The sequence below is a fragment of the Talpa occidentalis genome, unplaced genomic scaffold, assembly GCF_014898055.3.
Source record: "Talpa occidentalis isolate TD23 unplaced genomic scaffold, MPIMG_talOcc4v2.1 talOcc4.8, whole genome shotgun sequence".
NCBI classification, from domain to species: Eukaryota; Metazoa; Chordata; class Mammalia; order Eulipotyphla; family Talpidae; genus Talpa; species Talpa occidentalis.
The window spans coordinates 74,404,217-74,416,057 of record NW_023605194.1 but is presented as its reverse complement, the minus strand read 5'-3'; the positions used below and the strand labels follow the sequence as shown (position 1 = coordinate 74,416,057).

The following is an 11,841-nucleotide window of genomic DNA, read 5'->3' as shown; positions in this document are numbered from 1 at the left end:
TGTAGCAGAGGAAAAGGGCCCAAAGGTACCCAGCTATAGAATCAGTAGGTGGGGAACGTGGTGTACATACAGCACAGGGGCTGGAGTTCCAAAAACTCCATTGCCTACTTGGAGCTCACTGGACGAGGTTGTCCAGCCACCAGCTCACCCGGGACAGAGAACTGCTGAAAGGTGGGACTTTGGTGTCAAGCCAGGCGGTCCCAGCTGCTCACCTACACTGCATCAGCTGGCCCATTTACTTGTGTTGCGGAGATCACACCACAGCTCCAGGAAAGCTATGAACTCACTCTGTCCTGGCTGGGCAGAGGCCCGCGGTCCACCTTGACGGCCCCTTAGGTGGAGTAGAAATATGGCTGCAACACTGTATTTAGGCAGCGGTCTGTGCGGAGTGGCCACAATGGACGTGCTAGTGATGGGTGGGCAACAGGCTGCTGGGAAGGGCCAGAATGGAGGCCTGGCCTAGGTCTGTCCCACAACGTGTCTGAGCTGTGGATGAAGACACAGAAGGCAGAACAGGACCTTGCAGTGGCCCACGCCAGGAGAGGAAGCACTGTGCTCTGCCACCGGGCTGGGATTCGAAATCATCACAGAGATGGTAATGATAGGCCCTAAGCAACAGATTAAAACTGAAACCCAATAAATAAATCTCGCTTCCTGTTTAGAGTTAAGCAAAAAAAAAAAAAAAAAAAAAAAAGTAATCTTAAATGTACAGGACAGACCAGGCTTAATAGCTGTTTTGTTTGTTTTCAACCCAGCATGTTGAGTTGCCACGCACTCAGTCTAGTGTGAAAGCTAAGACTTCAACTGCCCCCTTGCAGTGCTAATAGACAGGCCGGGCCAAGCCGAGAGCCATCCTCCCTTCTGCTCAGAACATGCCTCAGCCGTGTGCCCAGCTCCGTTCCAGGGGAGAGGCTGCTCACTCTCATTTGCTGTTTCTAGCTATTCTAGGACACAGCAACCCACAAAATACCTTCCCCTCCCTCTTCCCAACTGGCTGTGTCCCCATAGTGTCCTCTCTTTCTGGGGAAAAGAGGTCATCGCTCCATCCTGAGGGTAGCCAGAATGTTCAAGACCTAGGGGACTCAGCTAAAGGAAATCACCATAACTATTACCCCCTCCCCACCAAGGGGATTCATATTCAAGGGCCCCAGCAGCTATAAGACACACCCCCACACACCCCCATGGATTCTGGGAAGCAGAACTGCAAGCCCAGGGGCACAGGCATCCACCATTCTCCCAGATCTTCCTGTTGGTAGCTGATGAGTTACAGACTCCCTGGGAGAGGAGAGTAGCAGAGAAATCTCCCATCTCCACCCTTAGGCACAGCTACAATTATTTTGAGCTAGCAGGGACTAGAGACCCTGTCCTCCTTCAGGTGGCTGTGAACCTGGGGCAACTTGGGACATTTTGGGGAGCAGTGGAGGTTGCATGGTTGGGGCTCAGGGCTCCGCAGGCTCTTACAGGGCTCTGGCCTTTACTTAAGGGAACAGCTCCATGTTTGATTCTCCATGTCAGGTGGGCATGGACCCTTAAAAAATGCTGCTACTGTCCTAGAGGACTGGAGAAGTGTTGAGGTCTGACTTGGGGCCTTGCCGAGACCTCCTCCCCTCAGAGCTACCGGGTCACAGAGGACGGACCCCCCTGTCACATGACGAAAGAGCTAGATCCCACAGGCCAGCTCCAGTCAGTTGGCAGGGCTGAGCCCTTGACCCCAAAACTCATCAGGTAAGACCACTATGAGGTGTGTTAGGAGAGGAACAGAAGCATGTGTGTGCCACCCCTGCTTTCCCAGCTCCTCCCCTAAGAACACACAGCCTGCTCCCGGAAGGCGCTGCCGCCCATGGAGCCTGCTGCACTCAGCCGGGAGGCGGCCATTTTGAAATGGCGCTGAGCGGCCCATTAGTTGGGCGGGGCGGAGCAGAGGGACCACCTCCTTCCGGACCTCTTTCCCGACTCTCCAGAAGCAGGGGCGCATCCTAGCCCCGCCCTTGCTCCCCAAATCATGGTCCCCAGACCTGCCACATGGCGTTAGTGTTGCCTGAAAGGCCTTAGAAATGCCAATTCTCAGCCCTGCCCAGATCTACATCAGAAACTGGTTTTTGCAAAGCCTCTGCGTGATTCTGGCGCAGGCTAATGTGTGGACCCTGCCCAAGAGGAAGGCCTCTAAAGGGCTGTTGCTGAGCTCAGAGACCTCCGCGGCCTTAGTCCTCACGGGGAGGCGCGCGGGTCCCGCTGGCTGGGTGTGCGTTCCCGTTCTAGGTTGTGGGCTGGTGTCTACTGCTCTGGCCTCCCTCTAATCCTCAAGCAGCTTCCAAAAAAGTCCGTAGATGTGTCTGCGCAGGGCCGTCCCCAGCTTCGCCTGCGGCTGCTTCTGGGTCTCAGGAGACGGTTGGCCTATCTTAGACACAGCTGTGTTGAGGCGGTGGCTTCTTCTCTGGGGCCACCGGGGCTTCCCCAGCAGCTCCCACCCTGGCTCTGCTGCCTTCCCAACACATGTTCCTCTTCGCGCTTGTCCTGAGAAGTCAATCAGGTTGTTCTTTTTTTTTTTTTTTTTTTTTTTTTTTAACACTGCAAAAGCAAACCAGGCTCATTGCAAATGAACCAAAAGGAACTGGAAAGATAAATACAGCAATTAGCTTGTCCCATAGCCCTTCCTTCCCCAAATCCTCTGCCACCCCGGTCCCCCCTTCTGCCCCAGTGAGCCGGAGTTCTTGCTGTCTTGATTATTTGCAATTCTCTGCATGCCTCTGTCTCTTGGGTTTGTTTAATTAGAAGAAGGCCGGGAAGTGCTTCCTATGCACTGGCATGTTAATTGCTTATCAGAGAAGGAGAAGGGGTGGCAACATTGGGTGATGGAAATTTCCACTCTCTCCATCTCGGGCTTTTTTGCCATTTCTCTCACCCCTCTCCTTCCCTCCTGTGCCTCCTACCTCTGTGTGCTGCTCTGGGTGCCCCTTCCCCTGCCCCCCTTCACAGGCACAGCCACTTGCTGGGGAACATGGACAGGGGCGCCTGGCAGGACAGAGTTCAAAATCTGTGGCCTCCCTTCCATCTGCCCCTGCGGGGGCTTCCCTCTGTCACCCTCTGGGCCTCCAGAGCACAGAGCTCTTTTGTTATACTTAGTAGTTAAAGCATTATTTTCCTTTCATTTTCTTTGCCCCTTATTATTGTTATTGTTATTTTTATTTTTTACAAAACAGGAGAAAAGAGTGAATTGGGTTGGGGGGAGGTGACACATTTCTCCACAAAGGTACAAAATTGCCTATAGAAAGTCAACCTCAGAGTGCCGGGCCCAGGCTGCCGGAAGGAGGCGTTCCCAGCACCCCTCTTCCCAAATGTCCTTCAGATCCAGTGGGGGCCACTTGGAGCAGTCCCCCAAGATGGGGAGGAGAAGCCTCCTTCAGTCCTTGCCCAGGAGGGGAAAGAGCAAGCAACTGAGACTGTACAAAGAGAGAGAAGAGGAGGGGACGCATCCTGTGGGCCGAGGGCCTGGGGGCACAGGCAGGGGACATCCAGGCAGCCCGGGAGCCCCTGGCTCCCAGACAACCGGGGAGGTGGGAAGCTCCAGCCGCAGGCCTTCCTGTCCCATGGAGATGCTCCTCAGAATGGCAGCAGAGGAACCCCCAGCAAATAGGGGCAATATTTTGGAGGCTGCAGGAGCACCCCCTGGGGCCAGAAGCCCTGTCTGTCTTCGTCTAGCTGCCAGGCCTCGAGCACGTGGGTCCATGTCACTTTCTTGCAGGGCATCTGGCCCAGATTGCTTCCCTTTTGATAAGAAGTAGTCCCAATTATTTCTCTGCTGCTGTGAAAGGGCTTAGCTTCAGGAATTTTGTGTCAACAGTGGTGACAGGGTCTCCCCTTCTGAGGCCCTGGGCAGCTTTCTCCCTGGATTCCAGGGCAGAACAAGGGGTGCAGACACCACCCGGACTGAGGGGGCACTCCAGCCCCAGAAAGCCCAGGCTGGAAGGAGAGACCGCCCACCCAGCCCCTGCCTGGGTTGGCCAGTGCCAAGGTGGGCCACTAGCCCAGCCGCCAGCAGGAGGATGGCGAGAACCAGGATGGCAATGAGCCCGGGTCGGTCCCCGAAGCCTCTGTGGCAAGGACCAGCCTCTTTAGTCCTGGCCCAGACACAGGCCACCTGGGTGTGGGCATCTCCAAAGGCCACTTGCAGGCAGGCCCAGTACTCGGTGGCCTGAAGAAGGCGGGTGATATTGTAGCTGTGGGTGCCCCGAGGGAGGCGGGCCATAGCTGTGGGCCCCTGGCCCCGGAAGGAGGAGGAACTGGACCAGGTGAGGTTGGTGGCGACTGTGTTGGGTGGGGGGACCCAAGACAGCAGGATGTGATAGGGGTGGGTCTCCTGCACCCGGAGCTCCAGCCCCCACCCCTCGTCCCGGTCCGGCCGACGGGGAGCCCGGCCAACCACCACGCTGACTGTCTTGGTGTCAGCCCCCACCAGGTTGTGGGCCACGCAGGTGTACAGCCCTGCCTCTTCTGCCGTCACCCTCCGCAGCTCCAGGGTTCCCTCGGGGTACACCCGATACCTCCTGCCTACACGGGCAGCTGTCAGTCGAACCCCAGCTGGAGTGACCCAGTAGATCTCGGGCTCTGGTTCAGCCAGCGCCCGGCAGTGCAGCACCAGGCTCTCACCACTGGCAACCTGGAGGCTGGGGGGGAAGCTCCGGGGGGAGATGAGGGGCAAGCAGTGATCTGTCATCTCCCGGAAGGGCACCTCTCGGACTGGGAGGCGCTGGAGGTCGGGTGGCTCGGCGCACAGAGTGGACTGTGGCTCGATGAAGCGGACATGGGTGCCCGTGGCATTGGCCCAGCGGATGACGCAGTCACAGCGGATGGGGTTGCCATGGAGACCCACCTCCTGTAGGTTGGGCAGGGACTCTACCGTCTGCTGGTGCAAGGCACTGAGAGCGTTGTTGTTGAGCATGAGGGTCTCCATCTGGGGCAGGTGGTGGAAGGCGCGTGGGTGGATGAAGGACAGCCGGGGGTTGTTGGTGATGTCCAGCTTGGTGAGCTCGGGGAGGTTGACCAGGGCAAACTTGTCGATGGAGACCAGCTCCTCCATGTTATTCAAACCCAGTTCCTTGAGGTGCAGCATATTGGCGAAGTCCCCAGGCCCCACCCGCTGGAGCGGGTTCTTGTTCAGGTCTAGGAACTTGAGCCCGGGCACCTGCTCCAGTGCCCGCCTGGGCACCCGAGCCAGCTGGTTGTCATAAAAGGAGAGGCTCTCCAGGCTTTGCAGCCCCTCTAGGGCATAGTCAGAGATCTCCCGCAGGTTCATGCCCGCCAGCACCAGGCTGCGCAGGTTGGCCAGGGGCCGGAAGTTCATGTCCAGGATGGCATCCACCTTGTTGCCGCCAATCATGAGGATCTCCAGGTTGGGCAGCATCTCGAACCAACGGCTGTCAACGGCCCTCAGCAAGTTGGAGTTGAGGTGCAAGCGCAGCAGGTTGCTGAGGCCAGCGAAGGCCCTGGGGGCAATGCGGTAGAGCTGATTGTGGTTGAGGTACAGCTCCTGTAGGCTGGCCAGCCCTGCGAAGCTGTGGTCCTCCAGCCGGGTCAGCTGGTTCTCCTCGAGGTGCAGGCTCAGCAGCTGGGGCAGGGCGCGGAAATCGCAGTCACGGGTATCTGAAAAGCTGTTCTGGGACAGGTCAAGCTCTGTGAGGTTGGCCAGGTAGCCCAGCTCGCTCTGGTCCACGCGCATGATGCCATTGCTCTGCAGCAGCAGGGTCTGTGTGCCTGCGGGCAGTGCCGGGGGCACGGCCGTCAGGAATAGGTCATTACAGTCCACGGTGGTGGCCTCTCGGTAGGATGAGCGGGGTGTATACCAGGGCCGGATCTGGCAGGCACACTGAGGGGGGCAGGGCACACGCCAGGGAACCACGGGCACAGCAGCAGTGGCGCTAGCCACCCACGCTAGCAAGAGGGGGGCCACGAGGAGCCTCATGGTGGATTTGCAGGGCAGGGAACCATCCAAAAGAAGAGCCTGGAGTACTCTGCTCTCAGCGGCTGGCAAGCTGAAGGTCAGCAGCCCTGCCCAGGGCTGGACAGCCACCCTCCCAAGGCAGTCATTCTACGAGGGGGTGGGGGGCATCACTTGGGGGCGCCCTCTTGGGTGTGGTCCTCCATCCTTGTCCACCGGGCTGCTCCTGCTCACTCACCACCACACCCCATTGGGGCAGCCCTGGAAGAAGAGGTGAAGAATTAAGGAGGAGGCAGAGGGCAATATCTACCCCCACCCTCTGTGTCTCCCCTATTAGACTCAAGGGGCCACAGGAGCTGAGGGGCAGACAGGGCCAGAGTCAGGGTTCCTGGGTTCTGTGCTGGGGCTCAGGCATCAGTGCCGTTTTCAGTGGCCTGCAGGGGAATGACTGGAAGTCTTCATGGAAGGGGTGACACTGAACCTGGGAAACTCCCAGGACTACTAGAGGAAGGTGTGCGTGTGTGTGTGCATGTGTGTGTGTGTGTGTGTGAGTGTGTGTAGAAGAGTGGCTGGCTGGAGAGGGGGGTTGTCATCCTCATGGTTCTTCTGAGCCCAGAGAGATGTGGAATGGATTCTCTGAGCTTTCTTGCATCTCTCCCTCTCCCTCCATGGCTCAGTGGGAAAACGAAAAATAAAGTGATAGTTTCTAGACATTCCTCCAACTGGTGTGGCTTGGAGCAAGTGCAACTTTCTAATTTCCAGTGGGATCCCAAAGTGCTGAAGTTGAAAGGTACTGGACCCCACATCCACCCAGGCCAGGGAAGTGGCACGGTCCTGCTGGCATCTGCTCAGGCTCTCCTGGGGTTGGGTTTTCCTTCTCCCAACAGCCTTTCCTTCCCCCAGCAACTTTTCCTTCAGCCCAACAGCTGCTAGGAAGAGGTGGTGGGATTAAGGAGCCTGGGTCTGAGCTCCTCAGCCCTTCAGGTAAGACCTTATGTGATCTGGCCCTGGTCACTTCCCCTGACTTCTCTTGTTGCCACCATGATTAGCAACTGCATACAACCTTTGGGTTGAAGGTACCCGGTTATGCCCCCCTTCTCACTGTCTATTAGACAACTCCTGCTCTTCAAGATGCAACTTACGTTAGTGACCTCTCAGGCCTGACTGGCTCAGGGGCTGTTTTGTGCTCTTTCAGTGCCCCATGCTTCCTTCTGTCATGGCCCTGGCTGCACCACATGGAAAGGTCTCCCTTGTGCTGCATTTGCTGCATAGTTCCAGTGCCTCATGTTTAGTGTAGGATCAATCTCTGTCACTCCAAGACCACCGTCCCCAATCCAGACTCCAGGCCACTGCTGTTTCCTTCCTTCTTGGTAGGGGAGCCTACCCAGGCTCTCTCTCAGATCCTTTGGCTGCAGTGCCCTGGAGTCAAGTCCAGTCTTGGCTGAGAACCAAAGATGGGAGGAAAAAGGGGGTGTGGATCTCTGCGTGGGGGCATCTCTGCAGCTGCAGGGTCAGGGAAGCCCACAAACATTTGGGACACCTGTGATTTGCCAGACCTCTTAAATGAGTGAGTATTTTAATTCTTTGAACCCTCAGCATAAGGATTAATAGTCCATTTATAGATGAAGAAACTGAGGTTCAGAGGAAGTTAAAGAACTTGGCTCCAGACACGTAGCTGAGAGGCAGTGGGAGGCAGGGAGCCAGTCCAGTCCAGAGGCTGTGCCATTTACACCTGCTTCTCTGCCCCCTGGCTCTGGCAGAACATGCTCTGGGATGCTCTGGCTGCTGCCACAGGAGGCTGGGTGCCCATTCTTATCCCTGGGGGCAAGGAGGGGCGGTACTTTACCAGGGAGCTGCAGAAAGCTGGGGTGTCTGCAGCCTGCCTCACCCCACTTCCAGGATATTGGGCTGGGGAGGGGGCAGCTGGAGGCATGGCACCCTTCCCTGAGCGGGAGGGGAGCCTGCTGTTTACACTTGGCGACTTCCCACCTTCCTCTGCAGCTATTTCTGAAGGTGGAAAAAACAACCGTGACTTAAAATGCACAGAGGTTTTGCGTGGGGCTGTGTGTGCACTGACGCGTAAAACTTAGGGCAAACAAACACACGTGCACACACGCGTGCCTGCCTGCATACATGTGCAAAGGGGAGTCTGGGAATCCAAGCTGGTGACTGGTGGTCAGCAGGGGGTGGATTCTGTGGTGTACCAGGTGGGTGCAGGGGGAGCAGTTTCAGGCTGAGTCCCTGAATGGCCCTGTTGTGGAAGTGGATCGAAGGCAGTGGTCCTACCAAATTACATGCCAGAGGCCCCTGCTTCCTGCCAGGATCTGGAGGAGACCCCGGCAGCCAAGAGATCTTACCCTCTTCGCCATGTCCTGCAGGATCCCTGGGAAAATTTACTGACTGTTCTGGGTGTCTCTGTGTGGCTGAGAGGAGCTGCCATCAGGATGAAAGGAGCTGAATGTGACGCACAGGAAGGGCTCATGTTAGTGCCCTTCCAGCAACTGTCATGCCCCGAGGTCAAGAGCCCCCAGCTACAGGACTTCTCAGGGGGACCCAACAAGCCCCTACTAAGCTTGCTCACTATGGACTGGGGGTGGGGGGTGGCGGAGGGAGCTGTGATCAGACAGAGCAAGCATCTTTTCAGAGGGCACTCTGGCAGGACCCCAAACGCAAAGCATTAGGAGACAGTTCGCTAGAGGAAAGCAGGTTGGAGCGGGTGGAGAGGGGGCTGCAGCCAGGCCCTAGTATCTCTGGCTTCTGAACCCTGAGCCCAGAGGTCGCTCCTTGACACTTGTAACACCTTTGTCTACAGCTGCTCAACTCGACAGAGGGGAATGGACCGAGAAACCATTTAAAACTGAATCGAAAATCTCCAAAGACGGGCCTTCCCAGCCAGCAGCACTCCTCCTGGCCCTCTGGCTAGGCTGGCTGGGCGGGGGCCTGGGGAGGCCAAGGCTTGATGACTCGTGTTCATGCTGTTCCTCTGCTCCTGGGCCTGGCAAAGGCCCAGAGCACCCTCCCCGGCTGCTGAGCACGCAGTCCCTTCCAGGAGAGGACTCCTGGAGCTGCCCACTCACCTGCCATCGCCATTTTAGGGTGTCTTGCACATGGCCCACTCATGCAAGCTGATTAGCAAATGCACCGGAGCTGTAGAGAAAGCTAATCGCCTTTTAGCTCTAACCTCTGGGGTGAGCGGGAGTTCAGACTTGCACGTGCACATTTTCCCCAACTGGATCTCAAGCTCCTTGAAGCAGGGGCCGTGACTGATGTGTATTCTGTGTCCCCACAGCACCGAGCGTGGGGCTGAGCTTGCAGAGAGGGCACTTGGGAGTGGATACAAACAGTAACGTGTAATCTCACCATCAGCCCCGTGTGTGCGCAGAAGGGATCATTTTGTCTCCTATCGCAGGGGAAGTGGCTGTGAGAGGTTAAGTGACTTGTCAGAAGTTGCACAGCTTCTATGTGGCAGAGTCAAGATGAGACCCACATCTTTGACTCTCTAGCCTGCCCCGCTCACCCAGCCAGTGCTCGCTGCCTGGCAGATGGCTGCCTGCCTCACCGAGCGAGCGGAGTGAGACAGGGCTGGCCCAGAGGCTGCTGGGAATTGCACAACCCTTCAGCAAGCCCTGGGCACTTAGCTCCTCTTCCCCCACAGCTACTTGTTGGGCCTCTGCTCCCCCATCCCTCAACTGGGTGAGAGTACCGCTGACTGGAACCCCTGCCTGTGGGTAGCACTGTTCCCATTGAGCATGGCTGGGCTGGGAACCAGGGGCACGAGCCCACAGGCCACTCACCGACCTCAGCCTGCCTTCCGGTGGGGGCTGCTTGTTGCATCGGGGCCTACTGGCCAGCCATGGACTTCAGTGTCAGGAGCTAGAGACCATGGGGACCACGGCAGGGAAGTAGGTTGCCCACTCTGGGTTGCCCACTCTGGGTCAAGATTTCTCTCAGAAGGGTTGGTTCTAGAAACCCTGAGAAGAGTCACCTAATTAGTCACACACCTAATCTCATCAGCAAACCCTGTCTAGCCTCACTGTTAGCATTCTCTCGGCGGCTATGCTGGAATTCGCAGACAGTGTGGACTCGACCCCTTAGACTCCCTATTAAACTAAGACTCTCGGTCAAGCTCTAAACGAAGCGTTTGGGAGAGGCTGCTGCCAGGAGCCAGAACTAGCCCTTTCCCTTCCCTTCCTCTCTGCCCTGGCCCCAGCGCAGCAAGTGCCCTCTGCTGGGGTCAGAGGTTCTACCTCCCCGCCTCCCCCCTTCTCTGGTGGCCCCTCCCAGCCAGCCCCCACCCCTGCTCTCAGCTGATAGTCCGGAGGCAGGAGCCTGCAGTGATCGATTGCCTGGCCTTGCTGCTTCGGTGCCAGGTCCCCCTGAGCTGTGGAGACAGATGGGCAGCATAATTGAGTGTAGCGTTGATAAACTCCGGCCTCCTCGCCCGCAGATAAGTGCTGGGTGGGAGGGATGCAGAGGGAGGGAAGGCGGCCCTCCTCAGCGCACCTGGCCTCCGGCTCCTCTCGGGAGGTGGGCATGGCCCCTCACTCCCACCTCTCATTTAATCACAGACAACCAGGACCTCAAGAGCTGGAGGAGACCTCCGCATTTATCTAGTCTTCCAGATTCTGAATTCCATAAATAACTTATGCAAAGGAGGGGTTGTGGGGTGGGAGGCGCCCAGGCTCTGCAGTCTGAGCTGGAGCCTGGCTCTGCTGCTCACCGTGTGACCTTGGACAAAGCACCATCTGACCTCGCCTGCCTGAACTGCAAAATGGGAATAACCTCCTCCCCAGATGGCTGTGCAGAGCCTGCTGCCAGATGCATGAAGGGCCTGCATCACCATCATCTGGCCCCCGATACTGTTACCTCTCATTCCAACTCACCACCTACTTCTCAATTTTTAAATTTTTTTCTATATTACTGCCACTGACCCAGGCACAGCTCCATGCACACTACATTTGTAGATACAGGCCAGCTACCACCTGGCGAAGAGATATGTATTTCCAGCATTCCAGAAGGTTCTCAAGTGGTCTTTCCTGGCCTATATCAAGCCCCCCATCTGGAGCTAACCACTGTTCTCACTTCTCTCACCACCCATCAGTTTCATCTTTTAAGTCCACAATTCTCTCTTCTCCACTGCATCTTGGGAACAAGTTGGCTCTGGCATCAGGGAGCTCCAGAACCTCCCTAATGCAGCCCCTCCTTCAAAGTACTCCTCGTGGTCTTATGCTTAATCTGCATCTCCAGGAGGGGAGACCAATTCCTCTTTCTGGTTCTACAATTCTCACATCTAGAACTCGCTCTGTCCCATCAGTGCCAATCTGGCTGGAGTCTGTATGGCCTGGGCCCATGTGTGCTGTTGCCTCCAGGCTGGGGGACCTCCTGGGCGCCTGTGTCACCTGCAGCCCAGGACTATCACCCGACCTCCCTCCCCAAAGCTGGACCCCCAGGTCTTCTCACTACAGGGCCTGGGCAGCAAGCAGGGGAGTAAGTGGGGGAGTAGCCAGGAAGGAGGGGTCCAGGCTCGCTCTAACTGCCCCCGTACCTTTCTACCTGGCTATTTCAGTGGCTTCTCAGGCTCAAATTGCCCCAAACTCAACATCCTCTCCCATCAAACTTGTTCATTCTTCGCACCCTTCTGAACTTTAACTATCAAACTCCTCTCCAGCCATGAAAACCCATCCCAAATGCCACCTCCTCTGTGACACTTGCCCCGATTTCCTCCAAGAAGGGCAGTCACTCCTATCACAGTCCCCAAGATGCTTTGAACAAGAATCCACAAGGTTGGATTGCCTCTGCCTCCCCAGCCAGGCACCAGCTGGAGGATGGTTTGTTATTGATAGTTGTCTCCCTAGGGCAGGGTGGACTTTCCCTGCAGGTGAGGGAGGTGTTCTGCTGTTCTGAAC

General features: G+C 56.9%; 1 protein-coding gene across 1 annotated transcript in view; it reads right to left on the bottom strand.

Annotated features, from left to right (window-relative positions):
• Window positions 1–3,139: 3,139 nt before the first annotated feature.
• LRRN2 (leucine rich repeat neuronal 2) overlaps window positions 3,140–11,841 on the bottom strand; it is a 57,488-nt gene continuing 48,786 nt past the window's right edge. Inside the window, exon 2 of the mRNA XM_037497463.1 lies at window positions 3,140–6,196. Within this exon, the coding sequence (XP_037353360.1) occupies window positions 3,821–5,959 (2,139 nt within the window). The 5' untranslated portion in view covers window positions 5,960–6,196 and the 3' untranslated portion in view covers window positions 3,140–3,820. The remainder of the gene's footprint in view (window positions 6,197–11,841) is intronic.